The 26111-nt window shown below is 38.4% G+C and overlaps 1 protein-coding gene across 6 annotated transcripts in view; it reads left to right on the top strand.

Moving 5' to 3' along the window:
• Positions 1 to 1661, top strand: part of LOC124605815 (deoxynucleoside triphosphate triphosphohydrolase SAMHD1) — a 355281-nt gene extending 353620 nt beyond the window's left edge. For all 6 annotated transcript variants that reach the window (XM_047137726.1, XM_047137725.1, XM_047137728.1 and 3 more), the window contains one exon: positions 871 to 1661. In XM_047137726.1, the coding sequence (XP_046993682.1) occupies positions 871 to 973 (103 nt within the window). In that variant the 3' untranslated portion in view covers positions 974 to 1661. The remainder of the gene's footprint in view (positions 1 to 870) is intronic.
• The last annotated feature ends 24450 nt before the right edge of the window (positions 1662 to 26111 follow it).

Below are 26111 nucleotides of genomic sequence, written 5' to 3'. Positions count from 1 at the left end.
TGCATTTATTGATGCCACTACAGTGCATTTATTGATGACATTCTAAAATAGTTAACACTGACACTGTTAACATAGATAACTTCAAAATTATGAAGAATTGAGAGCATGGGTTGCACAGAGATTAGGACTGAATTGAACCCTGAATTCAACTGACCAGCTTAGCATGCATCAGAAATCTCAAGTACATTTTGTATAACTTTGGGGCTATTTGGATGTTGTCGAGGGGTTAAAAATTGTCTTTCTTTTCCGATATAAGTAGTTTACTATGTATTGACACAGAAGCAGCGCAGTTTTAATGATGCTTAGGCTTCCCCTAGCATTTAATATGCTCAAAGTGGCTTTTAATAATAAATATTCAATAACAAAAACGTCTTAGCTTTACACCTAAATGCCTGAGGGTACCAGGTGTTACGGTCTCGGACTAGGATTCACTCTCCCAGCTTGCACATCATGACTCACACAAAAGGGTACTCTGGTGCCGTATGGTGAATATTTTATCACTGCCTGTGTTCTGGTCATGGGAACTACTCCTTACTTGCCAATATAGCACTCTGTAGTCCCGCTCAAGAAAGTGAGTTGCTCTTATTAACTGCAGCATCCCAATAAAACATTAAAATTAGCCAATAAAATGTGGTCCAATATAAGAGGAACATCACAAATTGTCTTCCTCCAACATGGCAGCTATAGTACTGCTGCAACATTAATAATCATGGTATTCTGCGTAGTATTGTGAAATATGTTTTATTTTTAAGTGTTGTGATGTTAAAATTTGTAACTGATGCTGACTGAAAGAGGAAAAATCATATTGATAAGATGATTTTGTAGAAGAGAGATATGTTCGTATTAAATATCCTGTTTTTCTGTTTGCAGTGAAAAATTGTGTCATGTTGACATACTAATTCTCACAAGGACCAAGCTGAGTGATACTGTTTTAAAAAAACTAAGAGAACTTAGTGATCACAGAGTGTTCTGATGAAGTGGTTAAGTAAGTTTCTTTAAAATAAAAGATGATGTCATGTTCCTAAGACAGCGAAATTCATACTATTTTTAAATACTAAGCTGTTCCAAGTCTTATCTAAGATGTCATAAATCAGTTTTTTGACATTTGTTATGAAAAAAGGTTCCACTTTTGTGGGGTACTGTGAATTATTAAACAAAAAATTAAGAGGTACAAATATTTTGTATATTTTGTATTTGAATAATCTGTCATTAGTCATAATTTAAATATATTTATTTTCTAAGTATGTATGCATTGTAAATAACTACCTAAGTTATTCAAGGACTTGTGGCTTAATGCTCAATTAGTGGTGAGCTGTGTGTGAAATATCACTCTGAGATTTTTTTAATGTGCTTCATTGTTCATTTGGTAGTTGCTCTGAATTATAAGCACAGAGATCTAACACTCTCTAAACAGTTGCAGTACTTTCTAGCCTACAGTCTTATTTTTTCTTCAGTTGTATGGTGCTTATGTTGAAACTGATGTAACAAGTTTGAGTTTTATTTGGTAAGTTTGAATTTTATGTAGCTATGTTTCACTCACACAAAGAAAAATTTTAAGTATGGCTCCAAAAGTGTTTTATAATTTCCTGTTGAAATACCAGTGTCGTGTAACATTTTAAGTTTATTTATTATGAAAGTCAATTATATTTATTTATTTGTGTGTTAACGCCTCAGTCATAAAACTTATCTCCATATGCTGTTAAAGTTTTATGAACAAGAAAAAAATGGTTTTTCATAATCGAAGATGGAAATTTATAACTGATTCCTTTGTCCTGTCTTGATTCCTTTGGCCTGTCTTGCTGTGCATTCCTTGAGTTAAGCTTCCGTGTAACTTCCCTACTCAAATTTGGTATATCAAATGACATGAAATACTGACACAGTCAAACAGAGTGATGTGCAGGACATAGTCAAACAGATGGATGTGCAGATGTAACAGACATGAGTACCTGTAATAAGTTACTCAGTTGCTAAGAGTTCTTGCTTCTCTTTCTGTGCTGGATTATATCAAAGTTGTAGATGTTCAAGAAATGATTGATTGCATAATTCCTATTAAACAGTCGTATCAAAATTTGTTCCCGTAATTTAAGGAGGATTAGTGAAGCATAATACTTCCTAGATGTGGCAACAGGGATTTTTACCCAGCTGAGGTTGTCATTCAAAGGTGTATCAAAGTTCTTCACAGATTGGTGATATGATATTATAGCACTGCCAACAGAATACTCAATAAGTCTTGACAAAATTCAGAACTGATCATCTTCTGATGAGACACTAAAAGCAGCAGATAATTTCTCATCTTTAATATTAGGCTCAGGTTCTGAGCTCATCTCAGTACTGAACACAACTGGCAACTGTGTGAAATTACAGTATTGATATCTTCAGGACTGCCACCCATGCAAAGCTGGAGGTCTTCAGCATAGAAATGGTTTTTTACATACCGGTAACAGCATTAATGAGATCTACATCAACATCTGTACTGTGAATGGCAGAGGGTATATCTAGTTATACCAATTAGTAGAGTTTCTTCCGTTCCATTCATGTACAGAACAAGGGAAGAATGATTGTTTGAATGCTTAATCTTATCCTCGTGATCCCTGTGCAAGTGATACTTGGGGGGGGGGGGTTAGTATATTCCTAGGGTCATTATTTAAGGCTGATTCTTGAAACTTTATCAATGGACTTTATCATGATTACATCAATCTTCAAGAGTCTGCCAGTTCAGTTCTTTCAGTATCTCTGAGACACTCTCCCACAAATTCAGACATATGATCTTTAGTGCTGCCCACCTCTGTCTAAGTCCAATATCCCCTGTAAGTCCTATCCGGTATGGCTCCCATATACTTGAGCAATATTGTATAACCTGTCATGTGAGTGATTTGTAAACAATTTCCTTTGTAGACTGATAGCACTTCCCTGGTGTTCTACCAATAAACCAAAGTCTACCACCTGCTTTACCTACGACTGAACCTATGTAATCATTCCATTTCATATCCCTACAAAGTGTTACACCCGGGTGTTTGTATAAGGTGGCAGATTACAACTGTGACCCATTGATATTATAGTCTTAGGACATAACATATTTTTGTTGTGCAAAGTGCAAAATTTTACATTTTTGAACATTTAGAGCAAATCTGTACACCACATTGAAATCTAATCAAGACCTGACTGAATATTTATGCAGCTTCTTTCTGCCAGTACTTCATTATAGATAATGGCATCATTTGCAAAAAGCCAGATTTTATTATTAATATTGTCTGCCAGATCATTAATATAAAACGTGAACAGCAAGGGTCCCAACACACTTCCCGAGGGTGCACCCGAAGCTACTTCTACAACTGATGATGACTCTCCCTCCAAGATAACATGCTGTGTCCTCCATACCAAAAAGTCCTCAATCCAGACACAAGTTTCACTTGGTACCCCGTATGTTTGTGCTTTTGATAGTAAGCATAGCTGTAGCTGCTGTACTGAGTCAGTTACTTTTCAGAAATCAACAAATACTCCAACTACCTGGTTGCCTTAATCTGAAGCTTTCAGATGTCATGTGAGAAAAGTGTGAGTTGGGTTTCATATGATCAATGTTTTCGACATCCATGCTGGATGGCACCAAGGAAGTCATTCTGTTCAAAATACCTCATTATGTTTGAGCTTGGAATATGTTCAAAGGCTCTACAGTGAGTCGATGTCAAGGATATTGTTCGGTAGTTTTGAAAATCACATGTACTACCCTTCTTTTAGAAGGGTAGTAGATGTGCCATTTTCCAAAAACTGGGCACAGTTGTTGTTTTGTTGTTGTTCCCCCCCCCCCAAGGGATCTGTGATAGATTATATTAGAAGAGTGGCTGACTCAGCTGCAAATTCAGTATAGAATCTGACAGGGATTCCATCAGGGTCTAGAGCTTTGTTCAGTTTTAATGATTTCAGCTGTTTGTCAACAGCACTGTCACTGATACTCATTTCATCATCTTTTCAGTAGTGTGAGGATTAAATTGAAGCAATTCTCCTGAGTTTTCCTTTGCAAAGGAACATTTGGAAATGGAGTTAAGCATTTCACATTTGCTTTGGTACCCTCAATTTCGTTTCCTGCGTCATTCACTAGGGACTGGACAGTAACTTTGGTGCTGCTAAAAGCCTTTACATATGACCAGAGTTTCATGGGTACTGTGAAGGTTCACTTGACACTATTCTGCTCTGGTAGTCATTGAAGGCATCACACATTGCTCTTGATACCCAAATGTGTTTCAATCAGCATCTCTCTATCTTATCTATAGCTCTATGCTTTGTTTTACACTTATTATGCAGGAATCTCTGTTTCTTAAGAAGTTTCTTTACAGTGACTAGATATCATGGAGGTTCTCTCCCATTATGAACTGTTGTACTGGGTACATATTTATCCAGTGCATGATCAACTATTCTTTTAAACTTGAACCAGAGTTCCTCTACATGCTCCTGCCCTGTGCTGAAAGTTTCAAGTTCCTCAGTGAGATAGGACACTACTGACTTTTATCTAGTTTACTGAACATATGTATCATTCTGCTTGTTATAGTTGTCCTTTGTACTTTGGTAATCATTGTTGCCACAACCATTACACGATTTTGATGTGGACATCCTCAAAGATGCGGCTCGTAGTGAAACTGCGTGCTTATGGAATATCGTCTCAGTTATGTGACTGGATCTGTGATTTCCTGTCAGAGTGGTCACAGTTCATTTAATTGATGGAAAGTCATAGAGTAAAACAGAAGTGATTTCTGGCGTTCCCCAAGGAAGTGTTATAGGTCCTTTGCTGTTCCTTATCTATATAAACGATTTGGGAGACAATCTGAGCAGCCATCTTTGGTTGTTTGCAGATGACGCTGTCATTTATTGACTAATAAAGTCATCAGAAGATCAAAACAAACTGCAAAAAGATTTAGAAAAAATACCTGAATGGTGCAGAAAGTGACAGTTGACCCCGAATAACGAAAAATGTGAGGTCATCCACACGAGTCCTAAAAACAACGCATTGAACTTTGGTTACACGATAAATCAGTCTAATCTAAAAGCCATAAATTCAACTAAATACCTAGGAATTACAATTACGATCAATTTAAATTGGAAGGAACACACAGAAAATGTTGTGGGGAAGGCTAACCAAAGACTGTGTTTCATTTGCAGGACACTTAGAAAATGTAACAGACCTACTAAAGAGACTGCCTACACTACGCTTGTCCGTCCTCTTTTAGAATACTGTTGCGCGGTGTGGGATCCTTACCAGATAGGACTGACGGAGTACATCAAAAAAGTTCAAAGAAAGGCAGCACGTTTTGCTTTATCACGGAATATGAGACAGAGTGTCACAGAAATGATACAGGATTTGGGATGGACACCATTAAAAGAAAGGCGTTTTTGTTGCAACGGAATCTTCTCACGAAATTCCAATCACCAACTTTCTCCTCCGAATGCGAAAATATTTTGTTGACACCAACTTACATAGGGAGGAATGATCACAAAGATAAAATAAGCGAAATCAGAGCTCGTATGGAAAGATATAGGTGTTCATTCTACCCATGCACTATACGAGATTGGAATAATTGAGAATTGTGAAGGTGGTTCGATGAATCCTCTGCCAGGCACTTAAATGTGATTTGCAGAGTATCCATGTAGATGTAGAAAGAGGTGATGTCTATTTGTTACCAGTAGATCCAATATATTTCCATCCTGTTCTAGGTAATTTTCAGAGAAGGCAATTAGTAAAATTCCAGAGGCTGTCTTATCACAACCAGTTAACTGTTAGATGATCAAAGTCTTCACTGATGATTACAGTATGATTGAAGAACGTGTGTACAAGTGAACTGAGGTTTTCTCTAATGTTGTTCATCTTCGAATGTAGTAGCATTTCAATGTACAATGAAAATCCGACTGGCAAGACTGTTCGGGATGTTTGTCAATATGGCCAACTCTACGTTCTGAATTTTTTCCTACCTGTGAGAAGAGATGGTTGCTAATAGGAACTTTTATGAATTGTGAATAACATGCAGTATTCTCTTTACCATAAGAATAATACGAATATAAACATTTTGCCATGTATCCTTTCGTGTTTGCTATCATCTCATTTAAATCCTTTCTGCTTAATTAAGTACAAAACTAGAGTGAGACAACAGCAAACGCTGAAGAATATACATATCATGTCATATTTATATTCGTATTATTCTTATGCCTAATAGTGATACAGTCAGAAATGAAGCACGGCAACTCACTAGATTTTTAAATCTAAGATGTCTCTAAGTTCCGTGCAGAATGTAATGTACTAAAGAGGCGTATGCAAAGATTTTCAAACGGAGAAAAATTTTCGCTAAACTCTCATTCAGAACATCTTCTATCATACGCAGTCTATTATTTGGTTCTTGTTGATCATTATCAAAGAAAGCAGCAGTGTAAGTAACAGCAAATAGCAGTCTCTTGCCATCGTTTCGCCAATGAGATAATTCCTCTCTCTTTTTTTTTTAATTGTAAGCGGCAGTAACGCGCACAAAAGCAGGTCATGCCGCGAGCGGCGACAGGTCGTAAACACTCATTATCAGAATGCAACAAACAATGCACGACACAGTACAGTAATGCATTTTCAGCTTCAAGTGATGTAAACACCTATAACAAAGAGAATGGCACTTATCAGATCAAAGAAAAATAAGCAATCAATTCAAACCAGATGAAGCACGCGGAAAAGGAAGGATACCCGTATAAATACGAACGGAGCACCTGACGCATAGCAATGGCTACCTGATAAAGCTTAACTGCTAAGCTTACGACTCGAACCAAACAACTGTAGCTGTATCATCATTCATCTGACCTAAATTGTCTCATATTACAATGGACCAACTTTGTTTCGATTTGGAGGTGCGGCCTAAAACTTCTCTATCCCCTTGAATTTCGAGTCTCAAATTTCACGTGCGGCATAGATTCAGGAAAATTTTTTTCCCTTCATTTTAGAGTCTCATTTTTCAGGTGCGGCTTAGATTCGAGTAAATACGGTATTTAGGGGGACACGGGTAAAGTGAGTCCCACTGGCTCTGTTTCAGTTACAGTGAAAAACAACATCTCAAACTTGTTAGTTAGGTGGATTGATACAACACCAGACAGCTAGATCTACTATTGCCACGCCACTCACAATCAAGTGGACGTGTAATGACAGATCCTGTATTTTCTGCAGAGAAGACAGGATCCACAGGAGAGGACAAAACTTAAGGTACCTCTGGTAGAGGTATCATAGGTACATGACTCTCAGGAGCTCTTCCAACACATCGATTTGCAGCATCTGCCAATTGTTTGACAGTAGTCAGAGCGATTTCCAGCTGCTTATGAACATCAACCAACTCGTCCTGTGTTTGAGAACAGCATTCACAATGAGGCTGCCTTTTTTTTTTTTTTTTTTTTTTTTTTTTTTTTTGGTGCAGGAACTTAACAAGTAACTTTAAATTAAACCCGCTGGTTGTCTTTTAATCTGCTGAGCTAAAAAGTTGCTAATTCCCTATAAGAATTGAAGCAACCCTATAAGAATTGAAGCAAGTACACAAAACAACATTTCTATTAAGGCAACACAAAAATCAGTGGTAAAAATTCGTAGTTCCATGAAATGTTTACATGTTAATTATATTTGTTATCAAACTCAAAAACAGAGTTAATTTATGGTAAATGCAGATAATGTATGGGGCTGTTCTACTTTAACAGAAAACTATATGTAACACAAATGTTAGTTAGAAAATTTGCTTCAGTATCTAAATCACAAACGGAAATTTGCTACAAATTGCTCATAGACTATGCAAAGGACAACGTTAGCCTCTCTTTGACTGAACTGTGAACCACAAATGCTGATTTTCTACAAAATAAATTTTATATCCAGAACACTCATACCGGAAACTTATGAAAATATAGTTTTGAAGCATCTGAAAATTCTCAGACTAACCTATTTCTCATGTATTTGTACAATGAAATTAGAGAATGATTGTTTTGAATGAGGACAGGCCTACTGTTCTCAAATTTCAGAAGAGAGAAATTTAGTTTAAGCCTACAATTGATGATAACAGTAAGGGTTTATCATGGCACTCACGAATGTTCAAAATTTCGCAATATATCACAATGCAAATGGGTATTGATGCAATCAGTGAAAGATTATGCAGAAACAACGTGAATAGTTTAAATCAGCACATGGACTTGTACATGTGATTGCACACTAGGGAAATTTCCTAAATGGCTTTTATCTATGAATAAAGGTGTGTATTGCAGGGATTTTTCACTTAGGTGATTCTGTGCACAATTCTACATTCACGTGCTGAAGAAGAATGCTGCAGTGTGAGTTTATCTCAGTGAAAATCACTACGTATCTGTTTATGAAGCTTTCATAGTTGATGGACTGAAATGTACTTTTCATTTACATCACAAAGTTAAATTTAGTATTGTTTATTCATTCCATGTTGCAGCTGATGCCATCTACTGAAGGAAACCTTTGAATTCCAACATATAGAAGTTGGAGTCCAAAGAGCAACCACATTCAGCATCAATGAGAAATTATCACAGAGCACAGCAGGAATATATTTCCTCTACTGGTAAAAGATACTGATGGAATCAAATGCTTTGCTGAAGGCTAGAAACATCAACATCAAGGCATTACAGCTGTGTATGGCAAATTCCATCTCATTAGTTATCTTAATTAGTGTTTCACAGTCGTATACAGTGCATAAAACGTTGATTGTCCAGTAATCACTGGATGGTTGTGGATCTTTCTTCTTTGTAACAGGTTAAGTTATGTTGATGACAGTGATGACTATTGGTTTGTGGGGTGCTCAATGACATGATTATCAGCTCCTGTACAAATTCCCAATCTGTTCACTGTCCAGTCTCTCCATTATTCTGAATTATGAGGAAATGATGAGAACTACACAAACACCCAGTCCCTGGGCGGAGAAAATCTCGAACCTGGCTGGGAATCAAACCTGAGACCCCGTGGTCCAGAGGCAGCAATACTAACCACTAGACCACGAGCTGTGGACTAAGCTATGTTTCATTTCCATTTAGAGGAATATGTGTTATTTATAAAAAATAAATTAAATGTGTCTGTCTTAGATTAATGTTATGCTTACCACAAGATTTTTGAACAAGGTTATTCTGAAACTGTCTTCTCAACCAGATAACAACAGGCCTGTCCTGCAACAAAGCAGAAAGTGACCACAAAGGCCCTAGCTGTGAAATAGTGTAAGTGGCCTGGGAGGGGGGATTTACAAAAGGTAATGTCTGCATCCCTCTAAACATAGTTTCTCACATAGTTACATACACAGGCACATGGAACAGAATGACAATATGCCTCAATCACATGTACCTTTGGTTGACTTGGCACTTTTTTCTTCTTGCTGCAACCACCAACTATGACTCATGTCCTGCAATTGCTTATTTAATTGCAGGTTGGGGAAGCATACATGTAAGGAGGACCTGGCTGCACTGTTCAGACTGTTTTAATAATGAAGCAGATGTAAGATGTTGTTAGAAAGTCACAGTCCAGATAATCATTTCTACTGTTAGTAGTTAACAATGGTTTCTGCAGAAAAGCCGGTGATAAGTTTTATGAATGTTCGTGTAATTGTTCTGTGACTTGGTTACCTGCTGATCTTGCAACACGATACAAGAACAAAAGTACCTTCACTGTGAATTATAATTGTGTACAGTTTAGAAGTCTCTCTAAAATAGAATATTTGCTGAATTGTGTTCAGTTTCATGTTCCTTGATTCTGTTACTAATATAGAATATCTGATGGTTACCTTGATGACATGTGTAGTTGCCCTGTTAGATTGTTAGACTCTTAGTCAGCCGGTGTTTTAATTTTGAAATGAGAATTCGTATGAATGTCGCATAATAAATATTTTGTGTGAAGCGTTGTTGCAACACAGGCAAAGGTCAATTGTGGAAACGAAGCCACTGAATATTAAAAGTAAAGTTATTAAAGAATACACCCAACTGACAACACAAAATAAAAGGGCACGTACATTCATGAGTGAGTGGTTCAAAATAAGAATTAATACTGTAAGGGTCATAAGTTTAGTTACATCAATACACATGCAGTTGTGTGTGAACGTACGATTAGGATAGAGGCACGTACATTCTAAGTACTATCATTCCCTGTGGCCTGATCAAAAAGAAGTGTTGTTAAAATGCATTTATTCATCTAAGAAAGAAAATAATTGGACTTCATAATTAAATGAAAAGAAAGAGTGCAGGTTTTGAATGTCGCAGCAAATATGACCTTTCTATTGAAATTGACATTGGTGGCCTTGAAGAGAAAGAACACATTCATGTACCTCTATTGTTGAGCAGCGCCATTGTGAAGATCATCACCTCCATCTAAATTCTCCATACAAAATTAAAATTAAAATAATCTTCCAGAGTTAAGGAGCTGGGATCCATGGTATCGTAAGTGAGAAAGTCATTCTGTTTCAGAAGTTGCTTTCATTATTTAGCACAATTTGACTAGTAACTGCACAGCACAGCTTATCACGAAGACATGAGAACAACAAAAGGTAACTAATACTAAAACTTAATAAATGAAGAGTGTAAAGCTTCTTTTGTCAGTCAGTGTTAAATACTTTTTAAGTGGATCGAAGGTGTGAGAGTCAAATAATTATATATACATTTAACAATAAGAAAAAATTATTAAGTTCCTTTACACATGACACACAAATACAGAAAGTGCAGTTATTGTAATAGTTTATAAAACATTTACTGATGGCCACTGATATACTATACACAACTACAATATTGAATTTTCTTTTGTAAACACAGTGGATAGAGGTCTGTAAACAGCATGTCCAGCCTTTCTTATGCTGTCCATAATGAAGACTCGTGCAACGCACTCTAAAAATCACTATTTGCACTCTTGGAGGAGGCAACTAATTGATCCTGAGGGATGTTACAAAATACTTAAAATAGGTTCAGGATATTGTACCTCAGCGTTATGTTGCAGACACTCATTGTCAAGAAATATCCCCATGAGATGCCGCTTACAAAAGAAATCCTCTTGAACAACCACTTCAAATCTGGTAAGGTTATCAGGGGATGAGGAATATTTTATAAATCCATAATGGAACCAGTTGATCAGTTTTTGTTATTCATGTGTCTACGTGATGGGCCATTTAACTATATGTTCAACACTCTCCTTTGTAAATAGGCGAGAGCAATACGAAAAACAGTTCTTTGTGAAGGTATGACCCTTGCCTAGATCCAGAAGGGCAATCAAGATGGCCTCTACAAGAGTTGGAATTATAGTCAAATGGTTGAATAGGCTTAGGGTCTTTTTAGACACTTTATTTGGACGAAACAGCAGGCAGTGTCTAAAACCATCACTTCTATGAGTGCTTTATTTAATCATAAGTTAGTCAGATTAAAAAACACACACACAAATAAAGCTGTTATTTAATTATTCATTGTTGGAGTTAAAGTTTAAACACTTGCTGTCTACAGCTGCCTCCTGATTAGGAGCATAGATTGTTTTTATTATAAAAGAATTCTGCCATTGGCTATGCTATGCTATGCCTGGTGATAAAATTAAGAGCTCTCAGTTATTTAGTATAATTACGAGTAGCAGTTTTCTATAAGGTGCACTCAAAAAGAAATGAGCAGGTGGCTGTAAAATGAAATCTGCTGAAAGGTTCATAATGTCTGCCTGTGGAAGAAGGCGTTGTGCCTATAAGAGCACTGAGGTCCCAAACTCACTCCTAGAGGGCCACAGGTGCACACCCAGGTGCTGACAGAGTAAGTGCACACAAGTATTGAATGTTGGAAGAGAAGGGAATTACCAGAACACTGTAAATGATATTTCAGAGAAGAATGTCTGGATATACCCCTAGAGACAAAATAAGAAATTTAAACATCATACAAGAATTAGAGATATTTACCATAAATGAAAATACAGAACCACATCTTTAAGGATCCCATTCTCTTGTTTAGATGCATTTGAGTGTGTATCACTGACTTGGCACATGAAAAATCATAACGTATAGAAGTATCATACGAAAATGGGACACTGTCTGTGGAAGTCTCATTTATTATGGAGATATTAAAGGATATTATCCTTCAAAGTAGTGTCACAGACCATCTGTCAACACATATACCTATATTTTTATCTATGTAAAGCAGCATTCTGGACTGTCACTCCAGCAGGGTTAAACTGTCAGCACTGAAGCAATATCTCCTCGACTCACAATACAGGAGGCAGAGTAGTTTCCTGAAGTCTTTGGTGAAAGTGAGAAATCAATGTACCATGCACACCAGGTGCACTGTATGTCACCTTACAGTGTATAGCAGATGGTACTTCATGTAGCACTGTCATTTTCCTCTTCTCTTGTTTCAGTTGTGAATTTACTTCAGAAGAAGATGGATGGTAAGCTTCCATATGACCATGAATCTTGCTGATTTTATGTTTGTTGTCTTTCTTTTTTTTGTGAAATATGCATGGGAGGAAGCAGGATATGGGTTGACTCTTAGAATTTCAGCAGCAAATCACATTATGGTGCAGGTGCCTCTCTTGTAGTGTCTGCCACTGGACCTGGCTGAGCATCTCCATCGCATATCCGCATTTACTAAATAAACCTCTAACAATGTGTACTGCTCTGCTTTGAACCTTATCTATTTCCTGTGCCAATTCTAGCTGATACTGATCCCACACTGACAAGCAATGTTAAAGTATTTGATAAACCAAGATTTTGTAAGCAACCTCTTTTTGTGGAAGGATTACAGTTTCTGGGGTTTCTTCCAGGTAATTTGTGTGGCATCTGCATTACTTGCAATTTGTTCTATGTTGGTCATTCCACTTTAAATTTTTCTGTACACATACTCATAGATATTTTATGGATGTGACTGCTTCCAGTGAGGGTTTTGCAATAGCGTAATAGTAGGGTGTAGGTACCAACATGACGTCACATAACAATCTGCTCTGAAGGTCACGCTGTAACATGATACCCAGCCCATGCCTTGTAGTCAAATGCATGTGGTATGTTCAAGGCCATGATGTAAACTGACACCTATCATGGGTCAAGACAGGACACCCCACCCTCTTTTCCACTGCTTATGCTTGTGCGTCAGTTGTATGACACAAAAATGATGGGAAAATGAAGATCACCCACCCACTGTGCCGGTTGTTACACCAAAATTGAGATCAATCTCCCCTCATTGATCCAGCCCAATAGGAAGACGTAAAAAGGGCAGAGAAATAGATTACTCCCTCTTCCCCTTCTCTCTCTAGGCCAATTACGTGAGTCTTGTCACTTGATGTCTGTACGGCCATGAAAGGATCATAACACGAAGAACGAGCAGCAAACTTAGACTGCTTAAAAATGGCAGTAAATATTATCGTAATTCATGAAGATAAGTTACCTATGACTTTTTGACATTATGGTGTGTGCCTAAAAGTTGTGGGAAATTCAAAGGGGTGTGTTGTCCTGTTGGCCGAATTACTATAATTTAATTATGTCCTGGCATTTTGTGTAAGCACTTCAATATATGACCATCTTCCACTGCTATTCACTATTTTGTGGTAATACCTTACATTTTTGACTGATTGCATCCCCCCACTCCCAGTATTACAGATAAACATTTTTCAAAATTGTTAACCAAAGACCACATGTAAAACTTGTAATTTTAACAATTACCACACTGCATTATTTAAACAAATAAACTATTGATAGATACCAAGACTGAGTTTTACTGTAAGAATCTTACCCCCTACATTACTAGTGTGTTAAAAACAATGACATCACTAATGGGATGTCTTAGAGCAGGTAGAAACTGTAAGAGTACAGTAAACTTGTAAATAATGGCAGGAAAATCCGAGTGGTAGTATTATTTCTACAGACAAGTATTTTGTGTTAAATATTACACCTTAAACAGTGTTCCCCATTTATGCAGTTACCACCACCACCACTGGCATTGGATAAGAATGGTAGAGGAATGCACATTATTTAAAACGAACAATAAATATCTTCCATTATCCATTCAGTAAGTGCACGCAGCCTGTGCACTGTCTGTGTGCATCATTCTGAGCCACCTCAGAATTGCTGCTGAGGTCACTTCCCCCTGCTAAAATGCTAGTTATGCTACTGGAGTGTAAATAAGATGGAGAATGGCCATTATTTGGCACACTGGCAAAGTGAATGTGAGACTTCCAACTGTTGAACACCCACCCATCAGATACATAACACCACTGGGGGGATAAGACCTCAGGGGTGCCCTCTGTCACAGTAGCCATCAGCCTTCAAAAATCACCTACACATGATAGGTAACACCCAGCAAGCTGTAACCTGCAGAGCCACAGTGTTCACATGTCATCACCCATAGGTTGTGTGGTATATATCCACAATTTTGTATTTTGCAGGTTGTAGTTGGAGTCGACCAAAAAAGTTACTGCTCACACATCTTAAATATGATACCAGGTGTTAACAGAAAGCATTGATTTGTGTTCAGTCATGCAAAAATATTTTATGTGGTCATTCAGTATTCATTTAATTGGTGTATGTTAACAGGAACATTAAAAATGTGAAGACTAACCAGCTCTCCTACATAGCAAAGCACTAATCTATTCATCTCAGCTTCCCAATTTGATCTTCCTTACACAGTGCCTCCCTACATGTATTCATCATATATAACCTTCACATTTCTTATTATAACATCTTATAATGCTCCACTCTTTTTAATAGACTACTTTCCTGTAGTTACTTGGATGTCACACATGTCAACATGCTGTATGAAATTTTGATGCACTCTTGGTTATTGGTGAATTGAGGTGTACCAAATACAGAAAGAGAAGTGCTGTATATCTCAGAGACAATAGTTTGTTAATGGCGAGAACATTTGTGGGAGGCACAGCAATATTTATCCAGAGCAATGATCAAATAAGCCTTCCTGCTGCACCTTTGATAATAAATGCTAGTTTTCTCTTTCTATCACTTGTTGTTACTCGTATAGAGTAACTGCTATTATTACCATGACATATTTTGCAGAGGCTAGTCATACAATTTCACATGACTCTAGGAATGGACATCCAACTACTTAGCAGTGTAATGAGACAAAAGGCACTTGTAGATCACCATACATAAGAGCCATTTTAGGGCTTTTTTTTCTTTTGAAAAGGTAGCAATAAGAAGGCAAATATGTGGTTACAAAAACTTTATTAATTTTTGTACATGCATTTACACACAGAAAACAACTCTTTTTTTATGTTTGCTTGGTGTAGTTTTAAAAATGCTTACCTTCATTTTTTTGCTTATAATTTAAAAGTACATCCTTATCATCTTTCTCCAACAACTAATTTGACAGATAAAAAGCAGATATATTGTTGAATTCTAATATGTATCTAACTTTTTTCCTGCAGAATCTCTCTCATACCTTCACCAATTATCTGTATTCCTTCTTGCAATTCTTCTAGCCAAGAGCATTCACACGATGTTGATTTTTGCCACTTATTTCCTGTATAGCACTATTTTGAAAACATTCATTGTCTTCATTGGTTTATGTTGGCAGCTCTTCAGTTCCACGAACTTGTCAAATTTCTGCATGAAACTTTAAGTTTGCAACTTTCCCTAATGAATCCCAAAATGTAGTTATTCCATCAGTTCTCAACTTTGCAAAAGGTTTTCCGGTGCAAGATGCACAGTGTCCAGTCTGACACATTTAGAAACAATGTAAACATTCTTCTTAAGCTCATTCAAATAGGAGTGCATGTTTATAGAGAAATTTTTCATATATCCTTTAATATAATAAACGTCCACTGATTTCTGTGAGCACTTCAACATATGATTATATTCCATTGTCATTTACTGTAAATGTTGATATTTTGTAAAGCCCACATACATCCAGAAACACACAGTGTTTGAAGTGAACCTTGCCTGCACATTTGCAATCAATAGCATCTTATTTTTACAATAACAGTTTGTGCTTCTCCATTGGAGCAAGTACCTCTGCCACATTCTCTCTCTCTCTCTCTCTCTCTCTCTCACACACACACACACACACACACACACACACACACACAAACCTTTTTGTTGTACCTATCTGTGACTCAACATTTCTACTGCATGGTGAGTAGCAATCTACCCTTTTCATAATATTTAATATAACACTTATTTATAATACTTATGTCATCTTTGTTGGGGTCTGTATTAACAAACTCCACATAGTTTACAGGCAAATAATTAGAACTTTAGTCACACAGAACAGAGCTGATAAACTTTTCTCTGTCTTGATTATCTGGATAGTGTACATCTACATTAGTCAAATTTTTTTGTGTTCTTGTTAACCAGTAGCCTAATTGCAGAATGACAGTAGTGCTACATATATACTTGACAGGAGCCAGTCCTAATTCAGTAGTATCCATGTTTTCGATGGTATTGTGGACAACAATGTCATGGATTAGAAAAATATATGTTTCTCCAGTTTTAATAATAAGGCACGTACATATAATACTTGTCATCTAAGGTGAAAGTCATTTACATCAAGCTTTCACAATAGTCCAGGTATTTGACTCATTGAACCGTGGACCTTGCCTTTGGTGGGGAGGCTTGCGTGCCTCAGCAATACAGATGGCCGTACCATAGGTGCAACCACAACGGAGGGGTATCTGTTGAGAGGCCAGACAAACGTGTGGTTCCTGAAGAGGGGTAGCAGCCTTTTCAGTAGTTGCAGAGGCAACAGTCTAGATGATTGACTGATCTGGCCTTGCAACACTAACCAAAACGGCCTTACTCTGCTGGTACTGCGAACGGCTGAAAGCAAGGGGGAAACTACAGCCGTAATTTTTCCCAAGGGCATGCAGCTTTACCGTATGGTTAAATGATAATGGCGTCCTCTTGGGTAAAATATTCCGGAGGTAAAATAGTCCCCCATTCGGATCTCCGGGTGGGGACTACTCAAGAGGATGTCGTTATCAGGAGAAAGAAAACTGGCGTTCTACGGATCGGAGTGTGGAATGTCAGATCCCTTAATCGGGCAGGTAGATTAGGAAATTTAAAAAGGGAAATGGATAGGTTGAAGTTAGATATAGTGGGAATTAGCGAAGTTCAGTGGCAGGAGGAACAAGACTTTTGGTCAGGTGAATACAGGGTTATAAATACAAAATCAAATAGGGGTAATGCAGGAGTAGGTTTAATAATGAATTAAAAAATAGGAGTGTGGGTAAGCTACTACCAACAGCATAGTGAACGCATTATTCTGGCTAAGATAGACACAAAGCCCATGCCTACTACAGTAGTACAAGTTTATATGCCAACTAGCTCTGCAGATGATGAAGAAATAGATGAAATGTATGATGAGATAAAAGAAATTATTCAGGTAGTGAAGGGAGACAAAAATTTAATAGTCATGGGTGACTGGAATTCGAGAGTAGGAAAAGGGAGAGAAGGAAACACAGTAGGTGAATATGGATTGGGGGGAGGGGGGGGGGGGAATGAAAGAGGAAGCCATCTGGTAGAATTTTGCACAGAGCATAACTTAATCATAGCTAACACTTGGTTCAAGAATCATAGAAGAAGGTTGTATACATGGAAGAATCCTGGAGATACTAGAAGGTATCGGATAGATTATATAATCGTAAGACAGAGATTTAGGAACCAGATTTTAAATTGTAAGACATTTCCAGGGGCAGATGTGGGCTCTGACCACAATCTATTGGTTATGAGCTGTAGATTAAAACTGAAGAAACTACAAAAAGGTGGAAATTTAAGGAGATGGGACCTGGATAAACTGACTAAACCAGAGGTTGTACAGAGTTTCAGGGAGAGCATAAGGGAACAATTGACAGGAATGGGGGAAAGAAATACAGTATAAGAAGAATGGGTAGCTCTGAGGGATGAAGTAGTGAAGGCAGCAGAGGATCAAGTAGGTAAAAAGACGAGGGCTAGTAGAAATCCTTGGGTAACAGAAGAAATATTGATTTTTGATGAAAGGAGAAAATATAAAAATGCAGTAAGTGAAACAGGCAAAAAGGAATACAAATGTCTCAAAAATGAGTTCGACAGGAAGTGCAAAATGACTAAGCAGGGATGGCTAGAGGACAAATGTAAGGATGTAGAGGCTTACCTCACTAGGGGCAAGATAGATACTGCCTACAGGAAAATTAAAGAGACCTTTGGAGAAAAGAGGGCCACTTGTATGAATATCAAGAGCTCAGATGGAAACCCAGTTCTAAGCAAAGAAGGGAAAGCAGAAAGGAAGGAGTATATAGAGGTTCTATACAAGGGTGATGTACTTGAGGACAATATTATGGAAATGGAAGAGGATGTAGATAAAGATGAAATGAGAGATACAATACTGCGTGAAGAGTTTGACAGAGCACTGAAAGACCTGGGTGAAAACAAGGCTCCGGGAGTAGACAACATTCCGTTGGAACTACTTATGGCCTTGGGAGAGCCAGTCCTGACAAAACTCTACCATCTGGTGAGAAAGATGTATGAGACAGGTGAAATACCCTCAGACTTCAAGAAGAATATAATAATTCCAATCCCAAAGAAAGCAGGTGTTGACAGATGTGAAAATTACCAAACTATCAGTTTAATAAGTCACAGCTGCAAAATACTAACGCGAATTCTTTACAGACGAATGGAAAAACTGGTAGAAGCCGACCTCGGTGAAGATCAGTTTGGATTCCGCAGAAATGTTGGAACATGTGAGGCAATACTGACTCTACAACTTATCTTAGAAAATAGATTAAGGATAGGCAAACCTACATTTCTAGACTTGGAGAAAGCGTTAGACAATTTTGACTGGAATACTATCTTTCAAATTCTAAACATGGCAGGGGTAAAATACAGGGAGCGAAAGGCTATTTACAATTTGTGCAGAGGCCAGATGGCAGTTATAAGAGTCGAGGGGCATGAAAGGGAAGCAGTGGTTGGGAAGGGAGTGAGATAGGGTTGTAGCCTCTCCCCAATGTTATTCAATCTGTATATTGAGCAAGCAGTAAAGGAAACAAAAGAAAAATTCAGAGTAGGTATTAAAGTCCGTGGAGAAGAAATAAAAACGTTGAGGTTCACCGATGACATTGTAATTCTGTCAGAGACAGCAAAGGACTTGGAGGAGCAGTTGAACGGAATGGACAGTGTCTTGAAAGGAGGATATAAGATGAACATCAACAAAAGCAAAACGAGGATAATGGAATGTAGTCAAATTAAGTCGGGTGATGCTGAGGGAATTAGATTAGGAAATGAGACACTTAAAGTAGTAAAGGAGTTTTGCTATTTGGGGAGCAAAATAACTGATGATGGTCGAAGTAGAGAAGATATCAAATGTAGACTGGCAATGGCAAGGAAATCGTTTCTGAAGAAGAGAAATTTGTTAACATCGAGTATAGATTTAAGTGTCAGGAAGTCGTTTCTGAAAGTATTTGTATGGAGTGTAGCCATGTATGGAAGCAAAACATGGACGATAAATAGTTTGGACAAGAAGAGAATAGAAGCTTTCGAAATGTGGTGCTACAGAAGAATGCTTAAGATTAGATGGGTAGATCACATAACTAATGAGGAGGTATTGAATAGAATTGGGAAGAAGAGGAGTTTGTGGCACAACTTGACAAGAAGAAGGGACCAGTTGGTAGGACATGTTCTGAGGCATCAAGGGATCACAAATTTAGCATAGGAGGGCAGCGTGGAGGGTAAAAATCGTAGAGGGAGACCAAGAGATGAATACACTAAGCAGATTCAGAAGGATGTAGGTTGCAGATGAAGGAGCTTGCACAGGATAGAGTAGCATGGAGAGCTGCATCAAACCAGTCTCAGGACTGAAGACAACAACAACAACAACAACAACAACAACAACAACATTGCACCTATTCAATGTTGAGCAGTTCCGCTCTGTACCAAGAGTGTATATGTTTGTTAAATAAAGCACCGCAATTATCGTTAAACATTAAATCGTGGTATCCTGACTGGTGCTCATCATTTCGACATGGGTGGCTGGGGCAAGTTAGGGGCAGCAGCAAGACCCACTGCATAGCAGTGTGCTTTTGTGGGTGCAAGTACGAGTGATCTGTTATGGTGGTATTTGTGTAGACCATGTTGGAGACATCCCCACATTATTTGCTATCTCTGAGGAACTGACCTCGGAATCTGTGAATGTGTATCTCTCATGCAATATAAACCATGCAAAATACCCAAAATACTAACTCATCTTATAAGTCACTCATGTCCAAAGTACCATGTAAAGTGACCTGTGTATAGTAAACACCATCAATTCCATTATTTCTGTTTAAACACAAAAGTGCAATCACTCTACTCAAAAATCAGTCAGTTTTATGTTGAACTGTGTCATTTTAATGTCAAAAGCAGTAGATTTTCCACCACTGGTTTACTGCCAGAGAGCAACAATAAAAAAGACTATAATCATTATAACTGACTTAAAATTAGGAAAGTACTGAGCAATAATATTAATTCTAATTGAAGCCATGGAGATTAATGTAAACAAAATGTGTACAGTCATCACAATGTAGCTATTTAGGGAGATGGTAATCTGTTATTTGTACGCATTAATTTGAATCTGTTGCAGTATTTCAATGGAGGTAAGCTAATTTTTGCTTTATAATCTAGGACCTTGCCACCTGAACTATAACTTCTGCACATCTTTATAGCTCATAAGGATGTGTTTTATCTCTCCACTGGCTGGTAGTAGCCTAAGAGGAAAGTGATTCCATTGTGTTTATCAGTACCAAGGTTTGTTATTCACTCATCAACCACATTGTCCATATTTTTTGTAATTTCCGTATTTTTCCTGGGTTCTGCATGTACATGTTGAAGAATGTTTGTGGTGGACCGGCCTCCAAATTTTACCGTGGACATAACATGGGTAGATACACCTCTGAACACTATTCTGGATGTAACAGATTCTGGATGTAATGCATACACATCCACCTCTGCACTGTATCTGGACTTAACACTGATGGAACCACATCCAACACTATTCAGGTTGTAATGAGTGGATCCACCTCTGGACACTATCCTGGACATTACATGAGTGGATCCACCCATTCTTCTCGTGTAGCCATTGGAGAATTCAACACATTCAGTTGTGCTAGGTGTTTACAGTAGGATGAAGTCAGTTCCATCAGTGTATATAATAAACATTAGGTAGATGATCTCTAATAAACTGTTGGTAGCTGTGGTTGATCACTGTTCTGAACTGTATTTTCATCAGTTAGGTACACCTTAAGCTACATTTTTACAACACCTAACATCAGCACTTGATCACAGTCCATGTGTGCTTTAGTGTATATAAGGGTTGACTTTGGCAGTCAGCATTGCACGTTGATGGAAGGCTTTTTTTTTCTGGGCGGAAATTTGGAAGAACAGGAAGAAGTGATCTTGTGTAGAGACTTTGTAGAATTTCCGGCTTGGTGCGGAAATCTGAATCACTGTTGGATGGTGAAAAAACCTTTTAGGGTAAGCAATGAGAGCATAAAGATTCCTGCACAGTTACGCATAGAATATGGAGAAAATGTGCAAATTATTTAAAAATATGGAATGTATGGAAAAATATGGTTGATGAGTGAATAATGAAACTTGATATTGATTACTGCACTGTAGTCACTTTCCTCTTAGGCCACTACCCACCTGTGGAAAGGTAAAATGCAGTTGTAAGGAATATAAAGATGTATGACCATTATAGCTCAGCTGATACTGTGCTAGATTATAAAGCAAAAAGTAGGTTACCTCCATTACAATACCACAATGGAGATTCAAATGAATTCATACAAAAAATAACCCCCACCCCTCTCCCCACTAGCTAGGTTGTAATACCAAATGACCAGATGACCAGACATATTTTAATAAATTCATCTCCATGACTTAGACTAGCAACAAATACTACACTGCTCAGTGTTTGTGTGATTTTAAGTCAGTTATCATAATTTTAGAAATTTGTTTCCTTTGATCTCAGTGGTTGAAAATTCACTGCTTCCAACATGAAAATGTGAGATTTGGGAGGAGAGTGGCATACATGCATAAAAGTCATTTATTTGATGCTGTTTACTATATGCATATTAGTTTACATGATACTTGGGGCATGATGGACATAGAAGATAAGTTGGTGTTTTGGATATTCTGCATAGTTTACACTGTATTACAAACACACACACTTTCAGGTGCTAAAGTGAGTTCATCAGAGATGGCCAACAATGCAGGGGTATCTACACCATGGTCCATGGGAATCCTGCCAAGGTACATCACACTTAACTGGGCGCACCCAACTTTGCCACCTTGCAGTGGGTTATGCTGCTGCCACTGACTTGCCGGTAACACTATCTAACAGCCAGTGATCACCTGTCAGCATCCCATGGTTTAATGGTTAACAATCACTACAGTGGATTATTTAAAGAAACAAGTACACTCTTGTTACAAAGTGGAACTAGCTGACATTAAGATGGGTTGTTAAATGGAGTGACTGCTGGGACTGTTGCAATGGCTTCACATACATGTCTATAGTCTTAGACAACCCAAGTATTATGATGTATAAGTCTCATATTATAGCTGAAGAAACACATTTGTTTCACAATCTAGTATGTTGTTCTCCACAATACCATCAAAATTATGAATATTTCCAAATTAGAATTGGCTCCTTTTGAATATAAAACATATATGTATAGCACTACTGGCATTCTGCAGTTAGTCAACTGGTGTAATAAGAACACACACAAGTTTGACTGGTCTAAATGTGCACCTTCCAGATAATCAAGAAAGAGAAAAGATTATGAACTGGGCTCTGTCTGCCTATAGTTTTAATTATTTGATTGTAAACAATGGGGAAATATATGTTATGCATCTGATTCCATTGCTATGATTGAATACTATCTAATCTTTAGAAGCAAATTGCATTTCACATCATGAGGATGGAAGACAGAAGTATATATGCCTTAGACGACTCTAGTTTTAACAGAACATTTGGTATTGCAGGAGGCAGTGCCACACAGCAGCACACTACCAAAATGGGACTGATAGCCCTGAATAATTCAACTTGTAGGATATTATATCACAAAAGAAAGTGGTCTTACCAGCAAAGTGTAGACGATGTTTGTTAACATGTATGGCATAGATATACACAGGATGACTAACTTTCGAATGTGATTTTAAGGGAGACAGCCAATGCTGACCATGATTTTAAGGGTGTTTTCAGGGAGATTTAGCCACAATAAATTTCAACAGCATAATTACGCCTCATTGGAATACATGACAATGAGGATATAAATGTAGTATGAAGTGTGTATACTTTGCTTACTTTTACTCTGTTATGTCATATGGTATCGTATTGTGAAGTAACTCCACAAAACGAGAAAAGTTTTTAGAGTACAAAAGTATGTAATAAGACTCATTTCTGGTACAAATTCAAGAACAGCATGCTGAAACCTATTCAAATAATAACTACACCTTCTCAATATATTTATTCCTTAATGAAACAATATTATGAAAAGGAGAATTGCTACTAACCATATAGAAGAGATGCTAAGTTGCAGATTGGCACAACAAAAAGACTGTCAAAATATGAGCTTTCGACCATAGGATGGGAGATGCAACCAGGTGGGGGTTAAGGAGGAGGCTGGGATGGGGAGGGGAGGGATAGCAGGGTAGGAGTGGAGGACAATAAAGTGCTGCTAGTGGGAGCATACAAGGATGAGGTGGATGGAGGGTACAGCAACTAGGTGCAGTCAGGAGGTTAGATGGAGGACACTGGAGGGTTAGCGGGAAAGGGGAGAGATAAAAAGACTGTCGATGTGTTGGTGGAATAGAGGACTGTGTAGTACTGGAATGGGAACAGAGAAGGGGCTAGAGGCTAAGGACATAGACTAATGAAGGCTGAGGCCAGGAAGGTTACGGGAATGTAGGATATACGGCAGGGAGAGTTCCCACCTGCACATTTCAGAAAAAGTGCTATCAGTGGAAAGGATACAGATGGCACAGGCTATAGAGCAGTCATTGAAATGAAAAATGTTGTGTTGGCCACAGTGCTCAGCAATGGGATGGTCCAGCTGTTCCTTGGTCACAGTTTGTTGGTGGCTATTCATGTGGACAGACAGGTTATTGGTTATCATGCCCACATAGAATGCAGCACAGTGGTTGCAGCTTAGCTTGTACATCACACAACTGGTTTCACAGGTAGCCCTGCCTTTGACGGGATAGGTGATACTTGTGACCAGACCGGAATAGATGGTTGTGATGGGAGGATGTGTGAGACAAGTCTTGCATCTAGGTCTATTACAGAGATATGAGCCATGAGGCAAGGGGTTGGGAGCAGGAGTCATGGATGGAACTGAGTCATGAGGGGATGGTCAGACATTGGGGGGTGGTGATTGGAGAGATAAAGCATGGGAGATCTGTTTTTGTACAAGTTTGAGAGGGTAATTTCAGTCTGTAAAGGCCTCAGTGAGACCCTTGGTCATCACTACAGGTGTGATGGCATGGATGACTAGGCTGTATGGAAGCGACTTCTTCGTGTGGAATGGCTGGCAGCTGTTGAAGTGGAGGAATTGCTGGTGGTTGGTAGGTCTGATATGGATGAGGTACTGATGTGGCCATCTTTGAAGTGGAGATCAACATCGAGGAAGGTGACTTGTTGGGTTGAATAGGACCAGGTGAAGCAAATGGGAGATACAGTGTTGAGGTTCTAGAGGAATATGGATAGAGTAGCGTCTCTCTAGATGCAGATCATGAAGATGTAAACAGGTGAAGGGTTTGGGATTCCGGAGTTCAGGAAGGATTCATCTAGAGGGCCCATGAATAGGTTGGCATAGGATGGCAGTATGCAGGTGCCCATAGCTCTACCCCAGATTTGTTATATGTGATGCCTTCAAAGGAGAAGTAATTGTGGGTGAGAACATAGTTGGTCATGGCGATTAGTAAGAAGGTTGTAGGTTTGGAATCTACCAGGCATTGGGAAACATAGTGTTCAATAGCAGTATGGCCTTGGGCATTAGGGATGTTGTGTAAAGGGAGGTGGCATCAATAGTGATTAGCAGGGCACCATGTGGTAAAGGAACAGGAACTGTGGAGAGTCGGTGGAGGAAATGGTTGGTATCTTTTGTATAGGAGTGTAGGTTGTGGGTAATAGGCTAAAGGTGTCAGTCTATGAGAGCAGAGATTCTCTCAGTGAGGGTACAGTAACTGGCCACAATGGAGCAGCCTGGGTGATTGGGTTTATGGCTTTTAGGAAGCATGTAGAAGGTACGAGTGCGAAGAGTGGTAGAAGTGAGGGGAGAGAAAGAGGGGGGGGGGGGGGGGGGGGAAGGGATAGGGAGACTTTGGGGAGAGGTCCTGAGATGGGCCCAAGGATTTGAGGAGAGATTGGAGAGTCAGCTGGATTTCTGGAATGGGGTCACTATGGCAGGGTTTGTAGGTGGATGGATCTGACAGCTGGAAGAGTCCTCGCATCAGGTAGTCCTTTTGATTCAAAACAGCAGTGTTGGAACCTTTATCAGCAGGTAGGATTATAAGGTTAGGGTAAGTTTTTAAGTGGTGGATTGCGGTTCTTTCCTTGGATGTAAGGTTAGTTTGCATGTTAAAGGATTTGGGGAATGATGGTGAGGCAAGGTACGGGGTTTTAGAAGTTCTGGAACGTTAGCAGTGGGGGATTTTAGGGCATTGGGGTGGCATATTTCATCAAAATATAAGAGATATTCGAGATAAAGTTAGTGAACTGCTTATACATGTTGAGTCTGAAATTATTGGTATATCAGAGCTTAAATAATTTGCCACTTCAGAGACTTCCTTTACCAGGATATAGATTAGCTGGCTGTTTTTCAGGGAGTTCCTTGCGGGCTGGGGGATTGGCCATATATGTAAAAAAACAGTATTTGATTTGAGTCCATAGACGCATAATGGCACTGCAGTGAACAGATATTTGAATGTTGTGCAGGGACAGATCAATTTAGTGAAATTAAACTTCTAATTGTTGTTGTTTATAGGTCCTCTAACTCTGACTTCAAAGCATTTCTGCTCAGGCTAGAGAGGGTTCTTGATTCACTTTATAGGAAGTACCAGAAATTAGTTATATGTGACTTCAATATAAGTTTTGTATATGATGGTGCAAGAAAAAGGATGTTGGTAGAGCTAAATTCATATGATCTAATG

This window comes from Schistocerca americana, chromosome 3 (genome assembly GCF_021461395.2).
Source record: "Schistocerca americana isolate TAMUIC-IGC-003095 chromosome 3, iqSchAmer2.1, whole genome shotgun sequence".
NCBI classification, from domain to species: Eukaryota; Metazoa; Arthropoda; class Insecta; order Orthoptera; family Acrididae; genus Schistocerca; species Schistocerca americana.
Note: the sequence above shows the minus strand (reverse complement) of the source record. Positions and strands in the feature narration are given on the sequence as shown.